The following is an 18,986-nucleotide window of genomic DNA, read 5'->3' as shown; positions in this document are numbered from 1 at the left end:
CTGTGAGCCGTGGCCGAACCTTTGGCAGTTGAAACACCTGCGAGGGTTTGGTATGTATGGTCGTACATTGATTTTCAAATATCCCACGTCGATTGTGTCGGGCAGGGTGCTGGTGTTGAACGTCAGGATCATGTGTTTTGTGTCTATTTCCTTGTTGTCCTTCCGGATTTTGATTCGGTGGACATCTATGACGTCTTGGTCGATGAGCCCTTCGAGCATTTCTTTTTCAGTTATGTGAAGAAAATCATTTTCCGATATTACGCCTCGGACAGTGTTTAGTGAGCGATGAGGAGTCAAGGAGATCGGGATTTCCCCTATGGACGTTAGGTTGGAGAGCTTAGAATGTTGGACATTGTCACACAGTTCGAGCAATAAGTCGCCGCTGGCCATTTTTGACAGCTTATAGCCAATGCCTAGGGTTTCAGTCAAGCACTTTGACACAAGGAAGGGGGATATTATTCTTGCCTGTTTATCTTGTTGTTCACTGTGGATCACATGATATTTGGGGAAAGTTACTTTTCTTTTTTGAAAGAAGTTGTCTGCCTCGTTCTGCCCTCTTTTGAGAGAGCGATCAGGTTTTGAAAGTTGGGGAGCCATAAAAAAACTTTCTTTTTCGGTCATGGTGCTAGCCACCCACCACGGAGTCCAACAAGGGGACGGGACAGGAACTTGATAGCAAGTCCTGCCCACGCCAGCTGTACACCTCAACTATAACCAAATATGACGCCACTCAGGGTAGTTGGTCACACAAGGTTAACCCTCGCCGCCAGGAAAAAAAGAAAAACCAAGAAGTGAGTAGGATATAGGAGAGTTGTGAGACAGAGATAGGAAAGTTAAAGATGAAGAGGAGGATAGGAAAAGGCGACTGCCGATTCCCCCCGGTCGGGTCAGGCCGGAGGTGCCGTCTGCAGGAAGCTGGGGCCAAAGTGGTGTGTTGTCTTTGCCAAGGGGCCTTAAGGGTCCAAACTCTCGGCATCGGCTCAACCACCAGGATCCCCTTTTCCCCGGACACGGCGATGCCACGCACGGCGAGGCGCGGGTGCTCGGGTCCGTGGTGATGCCCAGTTCACCATCATCCCCTTGCGGGGATGTCCCTGCGGATGCTCGGGAACCCGCGGTGTCGCCACTCACCGTCGCGACGCCTGCAAGCTGCAGGCGCCCCCCTGCGGGGGAAGGCTAAATAGAGGCCTGGTTTTTGCCTTAGCTATTTCTATGCCTTGGGTTAGCCGAACAGGATATCATCTAAGCGCGTACCACTTTTGGACCCGTTCTGAAGTCCTCCGAGTATTCTATTACTTCCAACCCATGATCGTATTTTTACTTTTACCACCTGCATCGCCAGCAATTACGTTAATTACGTTAGAATCGCCATCGATGCTAACGTAATCGGTCGAAAGGATTTTATGTTCGTCTTATCGCCTTTTTCTTTATAAATCAAATTCATTTTAGTCTGTTTCCCGCTGTGCGGAACTTGCATATTTGTTACGACTGCCTCCAATGTTGTTATCAGCTTTTCCTTGCCTCTTGGGCCAAGTTTATTAACTTGATTGAAATGTCGTCTAACCATGCGGACGTGCTTTTTTAAATATTTGCTTCTGCTTTTTTTCAGCTAAGATTGGTCAGTTCTAGGTTGGTTTCTATTGTGCTGTCCTGTGTTGTTCCCTTATTTGGTGCGATTGCCCTATAGTCTTTCCTAAATGCCTCAGCTATAACCGATGCATTGTGGTTCACTGCGTCATGTTCTTCTAAACATTTTCTCTCGGCATCGTGAATCTGTTCCTGCTTTCTGTGATTCGCTTTACCCAGCCAACTTTTATGGTTCCAGAATTTTCTTGGTCCCCTTTTAGTTGCATCGCGAACATCAGCCAGCCAGCGATCATAGGACTGCTTTATTTTAACCTAGACGAGGAGACTTCACTGGCATGAAAAAACTTGTACATACAGTTTTTGTGTTTTTATTTTTTGCTTTATCGCGCATCACGCTAGAGGGCGAGCATCTGCAGCGGCGCTGGCATCGCCAGTGGCGCTGATCCCGATGAAGCTGGGAGCGCGACCTGGCTCGCACAGAACAGAGCGCTTTCGGCAACCGGCTTGGCCAGCAACGTCCACGGCCCGCGCCGCCGGCACACCAGCCGCGGCTACCGGGACTCCAATAAATGTGGATCGCCTTCCACGCACCTATCCTGTGACCTTCGATGTGCTACAGCTATGTTCCCGCGAAGTGATCTTGGGCATGGATTTCCTTAATGAGCATCAGGCGACCATCAACCTGAGCTCGAGGCCGATCACGCTGTCGACGAACGAGGCCATCTCTTCGATGGGAACTATGGAAAAGCACGTTGCCCTGAGTGTCCTGGACGAAGAAGAGAGCGTCCTACCTCGTTCAAGCGTTATCCTGACCGTAGGCGCCACAAAAGCCACTAACGCTGAAGCCATTATCGAGGGGAGCATGCAGTTGCTTCCAGACCGAGGAATCAGTGTCGCAAGAGGCATCGTAAGTTTCCGCAATGACCAGGCCTAAGTACTGCCGACCAACTTCAGAGAAGAATACCGGCACATTTACTGAGGAACAGCGATTGCTTTCCTCGACGAAATATGCAATGCACTAGACTAATTCGCCCTCTCCGACCCATCAACAGAAGACTCGCCTTACCAAGAGAACTCGCCCACTTTCGCCCACATCAACCCAGCCCTGCCCGAGAACAGACAAGACCAGATCCGCAATGTGCTTAGATGCTCCAGCGAGTGTTTTTCATCATCGCTGAAGGTCCAAAACGCCAATTGCCAAGCATCGCATTATGACCGAACAGCACGCCCGACCTCTCCGTCAAAGCCCCTACCGTGTCGCCGCGAGAACGACAAGCCATCTGAGACCAAGCGGAAGAAATGCTTCGCGACGACGTCATCCAGGCTTCAAACAGCCAATGGGCGGCACCGGTTGTTCTAGTGAGAAAGACGGCGCACTTCGATTCTGCGTTGACTACCACCGCTTTGAAAACATAAGAAAGAAGGACGTCTACCCTCTCCCCAGAATCGACGACACACTGGACTGGCTCTGTAACGCCAATTATTTCTCATCGATGGACATCAAGAGCGGCTGCTGGCAAATTGAGGTCGACGGAAGAGATCGCGAGAAGACCACATTCACCACTCCGGACGGGCTCTTTGAGTTCAAGGTGATGCAATTTGGTCTCTGTTCCGCACCAGCTACGTTTCAGCGAGTAATGGATACAGTGCTGGCAGCTGCCTGAAGTGGCAAATTTTTCAGGTATATTTAGATGACGTCGTTGTCTTCGCCTCGAGCTTTGAAGAGCACCTCAAATGACTTCGAACAGTACTAGACGCCATCAAGTCATCTGGCCTAACCTTGAAAGCAGAGAAGTGTCACTTTGCCTATGAAGAGCTGCTGTTTCTAGGCCACATCGCTAGCAAGGAAGGAGTACGCCCACACCCGCAGGAAACAGCTGATAGAGAACATTTTCCACCGCCGGCCGGTAAGAATGCAGTGCGCAATTTCCTCGGACTGTGCGCATATTACTGACGATTTGTGCAAAACTTTTCGTGCATTGCCAAGCCCCTGGCCCAACTCACAAAGGCAGACGTGCCATTTAAATGGGAAGCGCCGCAAGCAGAGGCCTTCAAAAACTTCAGCGTCGTTTACAGTCCCTCCAATCCTCGCGCATTTTGCTGAAAACGCGGATACTGAAGTTGATACCGACGAAAGCTGCGTAGGCCTAGGCGCCGTCCTCGTTCAAAAAGCGACGGGTTGGAAAAATTCATCGCATACGCTAGCCGTTCCTTTTCCAAAGCAGAGGCTAACTATTCGACCACTGAGAAGGAGTGCCTTGCCTGGGCTGCGTCGAAATTCCGCCACTACCTGTACGGACGACTGTTCAAGGTTGTCAGCGATCACCACGCCCTCTGCTGGCTTGCCAATTTGAAGGACCTCTCTGGCCTCCTCGCTCGATGGAGCCTGTGCCTCGAGGAACTTCACGACACCGTGGTTTACAAGTCTGGACGCAAGTGCACTGATGCCTATTGCCTCTCACTAGCCTCCGTAGATGCTCCGCCGCTGGACGACGATGAGCACGTCTTCATGAGACCCAGCAGCCCCAGCTCTTTCGCCCAGCAGCAACGCTCACACTGTGACCTTAACCGCCTCATCGAGTACTTGGACGGCAAGATTTCTTCATCTCCCGCCTCATTTAGGCGAGGACTCTCTTCCTCCTGTGTACAGAACGATGTCCTCGTAAAGAAGAACTTCGCAGCGAAAAAAACAGCCTACCTCCTTGTTGTACCTGCTTGCCTACACGAAAAAATTCTACAGGCTTCACACGACGAGCCGACAACTGGTCATTTCGGGTTTTTTCGCACCCTCCGCCGCACTCAAGACATTACTGGCCCCAACTGTATTCCGTTGTCGCACATTATGTGAAAACCTGCCGAGATTGTCAGCAAAGAAAGGCTCCTCTCACTCAACCAGCAGGATTTCTGAACCCCATTCAACCCCCTAAAGGCCCTTTCTTTAGATCGACATGCACTTGCTCGGCCCTTTCCCAAAGTCAACGTCCGGAAATAAGTGGATCGTCATAGCGACCGACTACCTGACCCGCTACGCTGACGCTGAAGCCCTACCGAACGGAACAGCAGAAGAAGGCGCCGAATTTTTCGTGGAGTGCATTCTTCTGTGACACGGCGCTCCCGATGCTGCCAGCCCGGCCAGAGGAACAGCATTCGCGGCGGAACTAACGCAAGGCATCCTGCATTATAGCCACACCAGCCACCGGAGGACAACTGCATACCATCCGCAGAACAGCGGACTGACCGACAGCCTGTACACAACCATCGCCAATATGCTTGCCATTTATGGCATGCCGAACACAACTCCTGGTACGTCATCCTACCTTACATCGTCTTCGCCTACAACACAGCAGTGCAGGTGACCACCCAGATGACGCCTTTTAGGCTCGTCCATGGCAGGGATGCCACGACCTCGCTAGACGCCATGCTGCCGAACGTTACCGAAGATAAGAACGTCAACGTCGGCGCCTGCCTTCAACTCACAGAAGAAACTCGAAGACTACACCGATTACGTACCAGACACCAGCAGCGGACCGACGCCAGACGCTACAACCTACGAAGACGCGACGCGGAATACAAGCCAGGAGACCAAGTCTATAGGTTTGGACGCCCATCCGCCGCCGTGGATTGAGTGAAAAGCTTCTACACCGCTATTTCGGACCGTACAAGCTTCTACTTCGGCTGGGTTAACTGGATTATGAAGTCATCCCTGACGCAATGACTGCACCCCTGCAATGCCGCGTAAGACCAGTTGTTCATGTCGTCCGTCTAAAGCCCTGTAATGCGCGCTAAGGACGCTGTGTTTGCACACTCTCTGCTTATTTTCGCACGATACGTTTTATTTCTTGCTAGTTGCCTTATTTGTTTCAATGCATCGAGTCGATGCTTCTTTGAGAGGGGAGTAATGCCGCGAATCTTCGCAGTGTTTCTTTGTTCATTCTTCAATGCTGCCGCATTATCGTTTTTTTTTTTTTGCGATGCAAGACGCGACCAGATTTACCTCGGTTGATCGCATCCAGGCAGAGCTGACTACGTTGATGCAGAATGTCCTAGTACCTTTGCACACCGTATCTGAAAAGTTCTCTGCCAGCTTAAATCGAGCACGGCCGAGAGCGGCGGGCATTTTTTTCGTCGACCGCCGAGCAAGCTCGTCGCTACGCCGCCGCCAAGTGATTCAATCCATTGTGAGCGCAAGTCAGCCCTGATAAATAGTTTTGTTTAGACACCATTTTCAACCTTTTCTGCTCTCCGGACTGCAGTCAACACTTCGTGACAATATCCCACGCGTAGCCTAGTTATGCTATATTAAACTGTTCTCGCAACTGTTAATGTGGTAGCGGAAAAATTACCCTCTGTAGTTAGGCCGTCGCTTTTTCACCAAAAGTTAATACAGTGCGGAGTGATAACTAATTACTACACGGACTGTGTGCTCCACCACGCAAGCATAAAGCTGGGAAACAATTGAAAAGATACGTATTACGAGGAATCAAACAAAAATCGCTCCCTGCTTGCACTTTGTTTCTGTCTGCTGTCACCGTCATTGTCATTCGCGGTGCACCCGCCAACAAGGACATTAAAGCGGATGGTGACGAGCATCACCCCAACAACTCCTCGCGTGCATTGCGATCGCCACTTCGAACGACGGTGTCTGACGGAGATCAGCGCCTTTCGAGAAGATTAAGCGCGCTTCGAAAAGTGTGTTCACGGACGGTTTTTCGAGGCTCCCGACCCCAGCACTTCGCTAAACTCGCATTGCTTACTACCTCCTCTATGTTAATAACGTGTGCTTCTGAGCTAGTTGGTATATGGTCACTTAAAAACAGCAGCAGAGAGAAACAAAAACCAAGAAGTTACACACACACACATGACGAGGACGATGCTGCTCCTCAGTATCATCCTCCTCAGCAGCAGCGTCATCGTCGTGTGTGTGTTACTTCTTGGTCTTCGTTTCTCTCTGCTGCTGTTTTTAAGTGACTTCTCTACGTACAAGACAAATATTTTGAAAAATGTTCTTTATTAGATTAGGATCGACTGGCGCTATAACTTAAACAGGCGCAGGGTTTGGTGTCAAATCACTTTTTGCCAGCAGCCTCCTTTAACCACATTTACAAACTATTAATTCCAGCTGGAATAAAATGTAGAGCAAAAGAGACGAGCACGGGAGGAAGGCACACAAACACGAACGCTACTAAGAGCTGGCTTTAGTTTCCGTAACTATTATCAATATATAGGTGTAAACCTAGGATAATATATAGGTGCACACCTAGGATAATATATAGGTGCACACATCGCATGCGCCCACGACACTAGGGCGGCGCTGGGCTTCTTGACAGAAAAAAAGAAAGAGAAATCTTATTACATATCTACAATCACAGAAATAACGGGTATCAAGTGAATCAGCAGCGAAAAAGGGGGGGGGGGGGGACAAACAGACATTGAAGAAAAACATAAAGAAAAACCAAGCATGCACGTAAGCAGGGTGTTGTTCTTATAGAAAACTATCCAGGGAAGCGCGCTCGGAGGAGAACGAACTTATTGACGCGTCGCTGATACAATGACTCGCTTTTTTGCGGATGTGGAGAGCCCCCACTAAAACTCAGAGTTTTTCGTTTGCACTCTTGCCCAGAATCTTTGCTTCTTTAAAGAGGGGCTCGCACGTGCACGTCAGAACATACGAAACTAAATTCGTGAGCTTATCTTCTTGTGTTATGTTTAGAGCATGCTCCCTTAGACGTTCATTGAGACAGCGCCCCGTCTGCCCTATATGGCATTTTCCGCAGGACAGGGGAAAGATGTAGGCCACTCCCTAGGCACATTTGACGAAGTCTTCTTGGTGTTTCTTCTTGCAACCGCGCTCAACCTCCGCGCAGATACGGGGGCATAGTTAAGCCAACTTATTTGGCGCCGAAAAAATAAGCGGCGAATTGTGCTTGTGGCCACTTTCTTGAGGTTATGAGCAACCTTATGAACGTAAGGCATCACCTCTGGCTTGGCCCTCGCGCGTTCCGTTGCAGCCATCGTTCGTCGGGGCCCAAGCTTCTTTAGGAGGGTTTCTGTGAATGCCTTTAGGACCGAACAAGGGAAGCCTGCAGCCAAAATCCTGCGAATCTGATTATTTTTCTTTAGGTTTTTCTTCAATGCCTGTTTGTTGCCCCCTTTTTTCGCTGCTGATTCACTTGATACCCGTTATTTATGCGATTGTAGATATGTAACGAGATTTCTTTCTTTTTTTCTGTCAAGGAGCCCAGCGCCGCCCAAGTGTCATGTGTGCATACGATGTGTACACCTATATATTGAAAACCGTCACGAAAATAAAGCCAGTTGTTACTAGCGTTCGTGTTTGTGGTGCCTTCCTCCCGTGCTCGCCTCTTTGGCGCTACAGTTTATTCAAGCATGTGTCACCAACTAGCACAGAAACGAGTTTTATTGCTAATACGGGGAGGATGCATAAGAAAAAGTGATCTTTGCACGGAGGCTCAACTAACCTTCTCCATTGGGTTCCGTTGTTGCTCCTTGTGTGTGCCACACACGTACTGGTAGAAATCATTGCAAGGGTCAACACTTGGGTTGAGTATAATGTTGAGGCTTTCAACAGCTATGCGGCAGTCTTCGGTATCGCATTTCGCCGACGGAGACACCTGAATGAGCAAAATATCGTGCAAAATTGAATCATTTAAAGTGGCATTCACAAAGAAAAAAATGGCGGTTGTGATTTTTGGCCGGCTCATTAGTAAAATAACTACAAGTTGATCTGACAGTTTGTTCAGGATTGGTAAGTTTTCTTTCATGAGTGAAAAAAAGCTTCACATTTCACTTTGAAGCAGGTACGTAAAAATTTCTGTCGCGTGAGTCCCGAGTTGCTTTTCTGTATCAAGGGGGAATGGAAGGGGGTATATGTACCCAAAAAGAACACTGACTGAAAAATTGGAGGAAGAGGGAAGATTTAAACCTGAATTATACACGCGCCGTCTTCGAATATAACTTCCTGAAGGACGAGAATGAAATTTATGGCAAGTACTTGCGCCCCTCTCATACGCTTTTCTCCAGTAGGGAAGATTGTAATGTTAAACCGAACGTTAACTATTCGCGTTAAAGCATTGCTGTAAGGTTCGATTCAACGTTTTGTTCTTTTTTTGCATCTTATGGCTTATTGTGGGATCGTTCGCGATTTCGACAGACACCCAAGCGTTATTTCTCGCTCTTCGCAGACGCACAGCGTTCCTTCTGGCATTGCACTGGAGCGGTAGTGCACATTGTGCGTGTGCTACGCCATTTTGCGCAATCCTTGAGTAAATGTAGTGAGAGCGATGAAGCCTGACGCCACTTTTGACGAATTGGGAAGCACCAAACTCACGTCAGGGGCAGCTATAATTTATTTTTTTTTACTTTCTTCAGCGCAGAGAGTGAGAGATATTTTCCGATTTATTTGCCGTCGCACGGCTTTTCGGGCGTCACTTGTCTGGAGCTATAGGTCGGCAGACCCTACGTTCCAGCAGCCGCGGAGAGGGTCCGAGGGGCGGCCAGAGAGTTGTCCACCGCAAGTCCTTGTTAATGCTCGGTACATATTTCCTGATCATAAATCATTTTTTCTTGATCTCTCTCAAGTTTCCGTGAAATGCCGCAAGTCTGAATGAAGAACACAGCGGGGAAAGAAGAAGCGATCTTCACTATTGCTGCGGCTTTAAAGATAAAAAAATATTAGGGGCAGTTAAGCTCCGCATTAAGGGTATGACGCGATAGCTTTAAAGGGACCCTTCAGCGGCCTGGGGTCCTCTGTGCCATCACGTCGCAGACAAGGATGTATTTATTCATTTTATCTCTTATTTTTAGTTTTTTTGCCGTTATCTTTGGCACAAATGAGGCAAGGCCTCCCTTTAAACCCGTCGAACGACCGCTGCTCGGCAGTCGAGGAGCACCGCGCCCTGTTCACTAGCCAAGGGGAAGAATGCTAGATGCTGATGGGAGCGCTTGGAAAAAAACAAAAAAAAACTTCAATAATTGGGGCAAGAGACTTTTTTCGGGATTTATTCATTGGCCAGAAGTAAGAAGAAAACCGCCAGAAATTCTCAACGGAGTTTTCTGCACAGTGGGAAAAGGCACACAAGCAAGCATTTCCTTGCCCAGCAGTGACGAGTCAGGCTTATGCATCGAGTGCACTGCATGCCGTATGTAAGCATGCTTTCCTGAAAAGGCTTTGCAGCATTTTGTTTTTACGCAAAAATAAATGTATACACTTATTTCCTAGTTAAAAAGAAAATGTGTTCATTAAAATAGGTTCCGGTATATTTGGAAAATTTCGTATTTTGGTAAAAAATAAACAGGTGAGAAACTTTTTTCTTCACTTTGAAAATATTATGAAATTTCGAGTCTTCAGCCGCAAAAGTGCGTGAAGAGGTGACAGCGGCAGCTCTAACAGTTTCCTTTTTAACGTATTCGCTTTTCTTTCTTCAAAAAGCACTACATATTGGTGGTGCAATCACGTCACGATCCTGTAGAGGAATGAATGATCGTGCAGTGACGTGATCAGCGTCGTACTGTGTGATCGTTGTGAGGTGTTGCAATTTCTCGTCGAATGTGATATTGTTATGACAGCAAGACCCTCTCGAGCCATCCAGGTTTTCTCGACGCAATGCCGATGCTCACCGGCTTCTTCGATGAACGAGCCCTTTAACGCGGTCGGCTTAAAAAAAGAAAAGACACCCTGAAGATCTTCCACCGAACATGAAAGAAGACGCATGATTTTACCTTGATTTAAGCAGCCTAATTTTTTTGCAGAAGAGCAAGCGACGTATCACCGACTCATGCGTTCCTTGAAAACTTCGAAATGAGCGACGCCTCAGGAATCTCCCTTGACAATTCATATGTGTTCCTATAGAGATGATGACATTCACAGTCCATACAATGCATAAGGAGGCTCTTAGCATTACTAGTCATGACAAAAGCTGCATGGTCTATTAACCGTTCGTTAAGGCAGCGACCTGTTTTCCGCCTGTAGCTTAGAGCGATTTCGCACACCACGATGCTGAGCACTCAACGAACTTTATTGCATGCATGCTTGGTACTAAGACACGTTTTTTTGCCGTTCCCTGACTGGAAAATGCCCAAACACATTGATAGCTTGCGGCAAGCCGTGAAGACAACATCCACACCAAAGTTTCCTGCTAATCTTTCCAAATTGAGTGTGATGTCGCGTACAAATAGGGAAACATCTCAAATTGCTTCACTTGCTTTTCTTTCAGGGCAATGTTGGCGTTGTGTAATCTGGACGCAATTTCGTTAACAGGCTTTCTGCCACTTTCTTCAGCCGGGCAGCTTGGAGGCCAAGACTTGAATCTACTCGGTGGCAGCAAGACTTCCACAGCGCCACTCCAAAAGACAGGGAAGAAATTCCGTGTTCTAAAAGTTTTGAATGCGAAGAATCAAACGGCATTAGGGCCTTGGTCAAACATGGAATACAGGCGCAACAGATGTGGCAAATCAGGTTGAAAACGAATCTTAAATATAAAAACTAGCATGAGTAAAGTTGTCGGAGCTCAAAGGTTAATTTTAAGTACATCGAAACAGCAGAAAATGCTTCCAGGACCCCCTCAGAAATAAAAAGAATATTGCCTTACGTTAGTAGTACAAGGACAAGGAAGTCGTTAACCTACTTAACTTCACCCACGCATTCAGGAATCAGATCTGGATTCGGAGCGCGGCCAAATGAGGCTAAAAAGATTGCACACAAAACAGGTGCCACACAAGAGCCAATACAAATTCCGCTTGGTTAATGCGGCAAGTTGGGCGTGTTGGTACATGGTTTTCTGGAAAAGCAGCGCTGAACAGACGAGGACAGAGACGAGGCGACAAGGACGGGCGCTGAACTGACAACAAATTTTATTGAAGGGATTCACACTTATAAACGTAGTGTAGCTACCGTTCGCGCATGCTCAGAAAAGTCAGCTCTTTTGGTGAAAGGGCGATAGAGGCTGTGCTGACGCAGCCCTCTCCCAGGCTATATATCTGATTTGATTCTGATATTTCTCTAGTCATACGTACACTGCTCTTCCTGATTATGGAGGTGTCATCGAGTGCAGGAGTACAATCTAGGCAAGTGATACAGTGACTTGCGAAGAAGCCTTCAAAATATTTTCCCTCGCGTGCATTTTTCACGTTCAAGGCATGCTCTCTTAACCTCTCGTTCACACATCTCCCAGTTTGGCCAACATACGTTTTTCCACAACTTAACGGAATTTTGTAAACTACACCTTCTGTGCAATCAACATAAGGCCGCCTATGTTTTTTGCCACAGCCACGCTGCTGGGTCGCCTCCGGATTAGTGATCCTGCAAAGCTTGGACAGTTTGTGAGGGGCAGAGAAGACCACTTTCACGTCGTAACGCTGGGCTACCTTTTTCAGATTGTGCGAAAGTGAGTGTATGTAAGGTATCACAGCTACCTTCTACCTGCGCTGTGCGCGGCTATCGCACGTATGCACCTTGCTGCGCATGTGCATCTAATTTGGCCATTCACTGGAAGTTCCAGTAAATGGCCAAATTAGATTTCTAGACATTCGGTTCCACTTTAAAGATGATGGTGTCTGCTGGTGCTATGAACCGCGCGCCAACAAACCACTTCTGGCGTTCAACTCCGCCCACTCCAAGCTCGATAAACGAGCTATTGCCATGTCTTGCCTCAAGAACGCTCTCGGCAAATCCTGCCCGCATCTGATGTCACAAGCATTCAGTCGTCAAGCAGATAGACTGCTTAGCGCTGGGTACCCGCACCACCTCCTGGTTTCAGTCGCTGAAAGCTGCCTAAAACACATGCGCAGCAAGGTGCATACGTGCGATAGCCGCGCACAGCGCAGGTAGAAGGTAGCTGTGATACCTTACATACACTCACTTTCGCACAATCTGAAAAAGGTAGCCCAGCGTTACGACGTGAAAGTGGTCTTCTCTGCCCCTCACAAGCTGTCCAAGCTTTGCAGGATCACTAATCCGGAGGCGACCCAGCAGCGGGGCTGTGGCAAAAAACATAGGCGGCCTTATGTTGATTGCACAGAAGGTGTAGTTTACAAAATTCCGTTAAGTTGTGGAAAAACGTGTGTTGGCCAAACTGGGAGATGTGTGAACGAGAGGTTAAGAGAGCATGCCTTGAACGTGAAAAATGCACGCGAGGGAAAAGATTTTGAAGGCTTCCTCGCAAGTCACTGTATCACTTGCCTAGATTGTACTCGTGCACTCGATGACACCTCCATAATCAGGAAGAGCAGTGTACGTATGACTAGAGAAATATCAGAATCAAATCAGATATATAGCCTGGGAGAGGGCTGCGTCAGCACAGCCTCTATCGCCCTTTCACCAAAAGCGCTGACTTTTCTGAGCATGCGCGAACGGTAGCTACACTACGTTTATAAGTGTGAATCCCTTCAATAAAATTTGTCGTCAGTTCAGCGCCCGTCCTTGTCGCCTCGTCTCTGTCCTCGTCTGTTCAGCGCTGCTTTTCCAGAAAACAAATTCCGCGTTCTTAACCTAGATATTTTTCACTAAAACTGACGAAAAATATTCTTCTGTGTCCACAGAAAAAAAAATTATGATAGCCTAGCTCTGTTAGGCCAGGATATACGTAGCGAGATTAAGGCGACATTTGGTTCGGAAGAGTTAATGCATGAAAGGCGCGCATTCAATCTATGCGCCGTCGTGACGGAGTGGTAGTGTCTGCGCCTCAAACGCCAAAGGCCCTGGTTCGATTCGCAGCCTCTACACAGGGTGTTCAGTGAGTGTGAGGGGGTGAGTGTGCGGGGGTTATAGTGGCTCCCGCCACCGACCCCGTCGTCGGTCACGTGCTGCAAAGCAGCTGCCAGCGGCGCGCCGCCATGGCTATTCACGTGGTTCGTCACGCCATTGGTCACGTGGTACGGTGCGATCACCGTGGGAATGCGAGTACAGCAAAACTACGAGTTCACGGCCGATGTAGCTTTGGCTACAATATCTTCAGGAAGAACTCAAAGTCTTCACGAAGAACTTGAACTTGGTCTGCATTACTGATCTTGAAAGGTTCTTCGAATTGTAGTTTTCTGAGATGAAGTTGCAAAAGCTTGCTGTCCTCTGCCATGCATCCAGCTCAGTAACAACAGCTCATTACCAGGGGCGCCGAAACCACCTAAAGGGAGAGAGATAACTCTGAGCGAGTGATTTTTAAGTCGAACCTGCCTCCAGCACAGCGACATGATCATCTTGGGTACCCTTTTCCACTGGCCAGCCGAGGGTCCACAACAACCAATTAGAGAAACATTTTTAGGAGGGCCAATGTTCTTGAGCTAGCAGAGGGCGAAAAGCCTTGCTGTTCAAGTTGTATCAACTATGAGGCTGAAGCACTGCGCTGAATGCTTCGCCAGTGGAATTTTATGCGCAATAGGGCCGTATGTAGAATATGTGTGTCTTAGCAAAGTGGAGCTTTGAGCTGGTAGGTATTGACCTTTAAAGGACACTTAGCCCCAATCTAACACTCTACTTGAACTCTGCTATCATCATTCTTAATCAATTAAAGCCTGAAAACAATTGGAATTTGTATTGGTTCTTGCATAGCACCTGTTTTGTGCGAAATATATTTAACGAAATTTGACCGTGCGCTAAGTCAGAATCTCGTTTGTGAATGTCTGATTGAAGTTCTTAGGTGTGTTGACGACTCAATGGTCCTTGCAATGACTAACGGAAGATAGTATTTTTTTCTATTACTGACACGGTCCTGGAGGCTTTTTCTGCAGTTGCCAACTCGCTAACATTCGCCTTTGAGCTCCCACAATATCGCTCATGGCAGGTTTTAGACAGTCATTTTCCAGCTCCACTAGTCATGACACCTGTTGGCTCTACGTTGCACGCTTGACAAAGGCCCTTTTGCGATCAGATTATTTGCATTCTAAGTTAGTCAAACAAGGGCTTGCGTCAATGCCTTTTGGAGTAGCGTTCTTAGTCTTGTCGCCGCAAAATGGATTCGGGATTTGGCCTCAAAGCTGTATCCCTCAGGAATGCTACATTCCCTGCGTCGCTTTTCACTGCAGTGGCCGAAGGCCTGTTAAAGGAACTGCATCTAGTATTGCGTATTTCCAGTGGTGTGACGTCTATCGTAGTGCTCACATGAACAAGGCAGAAGTTAAATTTAGTCCACGGTTTGAAAGTAAGTGTAAAAACATTGAGTAAGAGAACAGAGGGCACGTCGCGCCTTTCTTTATAAAAATCCGCTCTTTCTCTTGAATAGGCAACTCGATCGAACGAGGACAGTACGGTTGCACACGCAAAAATGTTTAATGAACTCAGCGAAATTAGCAAACGTAAACCATACTTGCTCCACCGCTACACTGCATTGCGGCTGCACTCTTTGTCAATCGCTCTCGGGGACATAAGGCCTCATTAAGAAACGTCGAAGCACAATAGCCTCGAAACCCGCAGATAGGATAGAGTCGGCAGAAGTGCCACAGGTAAGGCAAGTGCATAAGGAAGTATAATACGCAAAGGATTGAACATGCTCTAAAGAAGGAAAGAAAGAAGGCAGCCTGAAAGCAGTCACGGGGAGATTATTCGCCGGCGAAACAGACATGTACGCCCGATAAAAGACAAATAAATAGGACTAAGACTGATAAAATTGTTATAATAGGCGGAGAAATCTACAGATATTTCTACAATAACCGAACTAATCGGGATGATAATGATGGAGTTAGTGATTCCGCATTCCGTCGGTGATAAAAATTAGCTGCGGTCAACTACTGCTCAACCTGGATAAAGAGCGAAAGCTGTGGTGTATCGGGCAACTAGACGCGGCTTGGCATCTGTAACGTTCAGTGCTTTCCGCTCTTTGGATAGGCAGCGCGGCCACCCTGCCACCCTGGCAGGTGGCAGCTCATGGTTGATCGTGAGAGGTCGGTCTCCCAATGAATGCTGCGCTCATTGCTGCAGTGGCGCCTGCCTGCCACAACGTTGTCAGCGCAGCAGCCCACATGTAGCCCACATCTCTCTGTCACCACCGCCACGTACCTAAAAGCGCGATTGATGCGTGCACGGACCCAATGAGCCTGTTTTGCACCCTTCCTTTCCTCAAAATCATCCCAGTATAGAACGTTGTCAACACCAATAAACACAATGAGCGCCGACGCTGCGTTTCTGCCACAACGTTGTCAATGCGAACGCATGCAGCGCACATCTGTCTCTACCGCCACGCCACGGAACGTAGGTTAAAGCGCGACTGAGGTGTCGACTGTCCCATGTGGCCAGCTATGCGCCTTTCCTTCGCTTTAGAAGAAAATTGAAGACTAACGTCATCATTGACGTCATAATCTCGTTAATATCTAAACTTTGTATTTGACATTTGACCTTGACAGGTGCCCTTGGTATTTGTGCTTTCACCTTGCCCTCTGCCATTCACCATTGCTCTAGTGATTTGCCCTTGCCCTTTGACCTTGAGCTGCCGGGTGTAGACTGTGGTAGAACACCATAGTTATACCATGGCTTAGTCTTGGTTTGACCTCTGGCTCACTTGAAGGTCAAAACCGCTAGCACCGCGAAATAGTTACGTGGTGGCGTAGTGAAGCTTTCGCTTCAAAAGAGGAGGAAAATAACGCCTTACATGCAATGCAAATAGTTACTGTTGAAACTCTAAGTTCGCCTGCTTTGAGTTATATGTGCCGGAGGAGAGAGGTAGCCGAAGAGAGAAAAACACGCGAAAAGTTGTCGAATAACGAGAGGATTGCTGCAGGAAGGACCAGCTCCTCCCCGGCGACCAACAAGTGAGTGACCAGTGCTCGAAGGGTATGGCCACAGCGGCATCAGTGAGAGAGCGCGCGGAACGCAGGCCCGCGAGTGGGCATGGAAGGAAAGCCCGACGGACTAGCGTCTAGCAGAAAGTGGTTTTGGACCAGCTGGTTCTTCATTTTCTTTAACTGCATCTTTTGCGTGCAGTCTGTTGCGCTGTGCATTGTGTATGCGCGAGATAGGACTGGTGCCCTACGGCGGTCCCGGTGGCGTCGCTAGAGCGGCCGCACCTGGTGCGGAGGCGCTGCGTGACACCACCTCCCCTACCGTCGCCTCTCAGGAACCAAATCACCTCCACTATCCTCATGGCTTGCTTTCAAGTTGAGTTTATTCTGCACCCAACGACTTGGTGCAAGCGAAGGCAATTTATGTCTTTTTTAACACCAAGACGTAGCAAACGTGTGTCAAGACCGGTAATTCAGCAAAATATCACATAAAAAGCGCATATTTCTTTAACAGGCAGAAAACCAAGCGCCTGCCTCTTTATTTTCAATAAAAGCGCTTGTAGGTTGCCAACAAATAAAGCAAGATTTTAAACAGATGAATGTCCATAATGAGACCATAAGAATAAAGGTACCGCGCTACATGCGCACGAATGTAGCTAAAAAGAGGTGAAGTTCCAAATGCCACAACGACTATAACGGATTGGCAGTGCGGGCTACTCGCATACCTCTGGCATAGCAAAGAAAACGAGAGAACAGGCAGAAGCGGGTTCCTGTGTCCTGACTCCAATCGGGTTTGTGTTTCGCTGGTTCCACCAACCAAGCTTAAGAAATAATGTAAGTTTTAGCATGCACAAAACGACTGCAGTTATAGACTAAGGGTAAGCCAATGGCGAAGAAAAACATTGTCAGACCATGCACATTACAACGCGCACAGGGATAAGCATAGGAAGGAGTAGTGAGAACTAGAGAGACAAATCTACAGCCCAAGAACAATTCGAACACAATGCAAAGCATTAAACTCATGAAACAAACAACTCGTCCGTCAAGACTTTAATGGATATACCAGAAAACAGGAAACTTGCCAAAGTCACAATAACAATTGTAAGTGTGCTGCGCATATGAAACAGTCTAGCATATATCACTCGATGCTGTTAGGAAGTCCAGTGCTGCCCAACTGTTGGCTTTTTCGAAACCAATGCATGATGTGTTGTGTTGGGTTTAATGGCGCATAAGCATCAAGACTGTCATGCGCCAATCGCAAGGTGTAGAAAATTTTTTTATGCTGAACTTTACAATTGTGAGAGAAACCATAAGTGGTGCAGAGGGCCTAAAACTTCATCTTGTACTTGTTAGTAATGAAAAAGGACAACTTTGAGGCCAATGCTGGCGGCTTTGAGCTGCCTTCTCATCCTAAGAGTTTTGGTAGAAAGTACGCTGTCAAACAGCTCGTCGCAGAATGCCGTCAATTTTGCAATAGGAGCTTTGAGTTCTTCCTCAGTTGAATAAAAAAGGCTTCTCACTTCAAGAGGTTCAAACGAAGTTCCAAGTTCTAGAATTGCTTCTGATCTTATGCAGACCTGAGCATAAAATCTATCAATGCAATCCAGTAATGCTCTGTTATTTTCTTGCTGCAATGAAAGTCCCGAATCTCTTGCTTTTTCATCTACCATCCTTATTTAACCTGGGGTGTCTGTCAACTGCAATTCCGAGGTTATTTGATTTTATCAGCGTCTGCTCAATAGCATCGTGCACTTGGTTTGCGCTTTCCTCTTTGAAGAAATGTTTATGGCATCCAGCTTTCCTACCACTTTGTCAAGGAATAGTGCTTTTGTCTGCACATACAATTGCGAAGCATTGACTTTGTCAAGTACTGCGCACAAGAAATACAGGTAACATAGAAAAATGAAGTCACACACAGCTACTGCAAAGCATTGCGCTGCACCCCTCCTAACCACATTTTGCTGTGGCTCACATAGTGTTTTCATGGCTGCTACCAGTCTGTCATATTGTTCCTCCACTGGATTTACTGTAGCGTAATGGGCGCTCCTGCGTGCTGCTGACAGCCTTTTCGAAGCCCCTCCGGCCTGGCTGATAAAGTCCCATCGGTGGGTTTATGCCGCAAAGAAACAGAAAAGTGCCTCAATATATGTATTAGAAATTCACGCAAGATGAATTGTGAGCAAAGCAATGGTGACCGCACAGGTTCAGGAAATGGTCTACGCTAACACTAATGTTAGCTTTTTTGTTTTTCTCCTTAATATTGGCTTGTACGCCCACTCGGGTACCAGCCATATTGGCAGCGTTGTCGTAGCCTTGTGAACCGCACATTTAAACTATATCCAAGAAGTTTCCGTTGTTCATCGCCGATTCATCTTTCTTGTGCCCGTGGAATGCTAGATCCTATTTTAAAAGAAATACTGTAATATCAAGCATTTGGCGCAAGGTATCTCTCCACTTCCTTTCCTCAGTTTCTATTGAATGGATGCTTTCAACGTCAATGGTTGTCTGCTGCTTCAATCTTGTCTGTAAATTTTTGCACTGTTCCAGACAACGCGGGCGCTTCCCAGCACTTTCATGATCTTCAACTTTGGGGCTACGTTTCCACCACGTCTGAAATCCACTCACAAGTTTAGTCGTCGTTTGTGTAGCATGACTGGCGAAGAGGCGGCAGCAAA

The 18,986-nt window shown here is 47.5% G+C and overlaps 1 protein-coding gene across 2 annotated transcripts in view; it reads right to left on the bottom strand.

The window, feature by feature from the left end:
- Positions 1-18,986, bottom strand: part of LOC144119446 (neprilysin-1-like) — a 611,912-nt gene that overhangs the window by 491,257 nt on the left and 101,669 nt on the right. Inside the window, exon 3 of one of the 2 annotated variants that reach the window (XM_077652051.1) lies at positions 8,067-8,219. The exons of the other annotated variant lie outside the window; for it this stretch is intronic. Coding sequence (XP_077508177.1) covers positions 8,067-8,219 — 153 coding nt within the window. The remainder of the gene's footprint in view (positions 1-8,066; positions 8,220-18,986) is intronic. 2 annotated transcript variants of the gene reach the window in all.

This window comes from Amblyomma americanum, chromosome 2, assembly GCF_052857255.1.
Source record: "Amblyomma americanum isolate KBUSLIRL-KWMA chromosome 2, ASM5285725v1, whole genome shotgun sequence".
In the NCBI taxonomy this organism is placed as follows: domain Eukaryota; kingdom Metazoa; phylum Arthropoda; class Arachnida; order Ixodida; family Ixodidae; genus Amblyomma; species Amblyomma americanum.
This window is presented reverse-complemented; position numbering and strand designations above follow the sequence as displayed.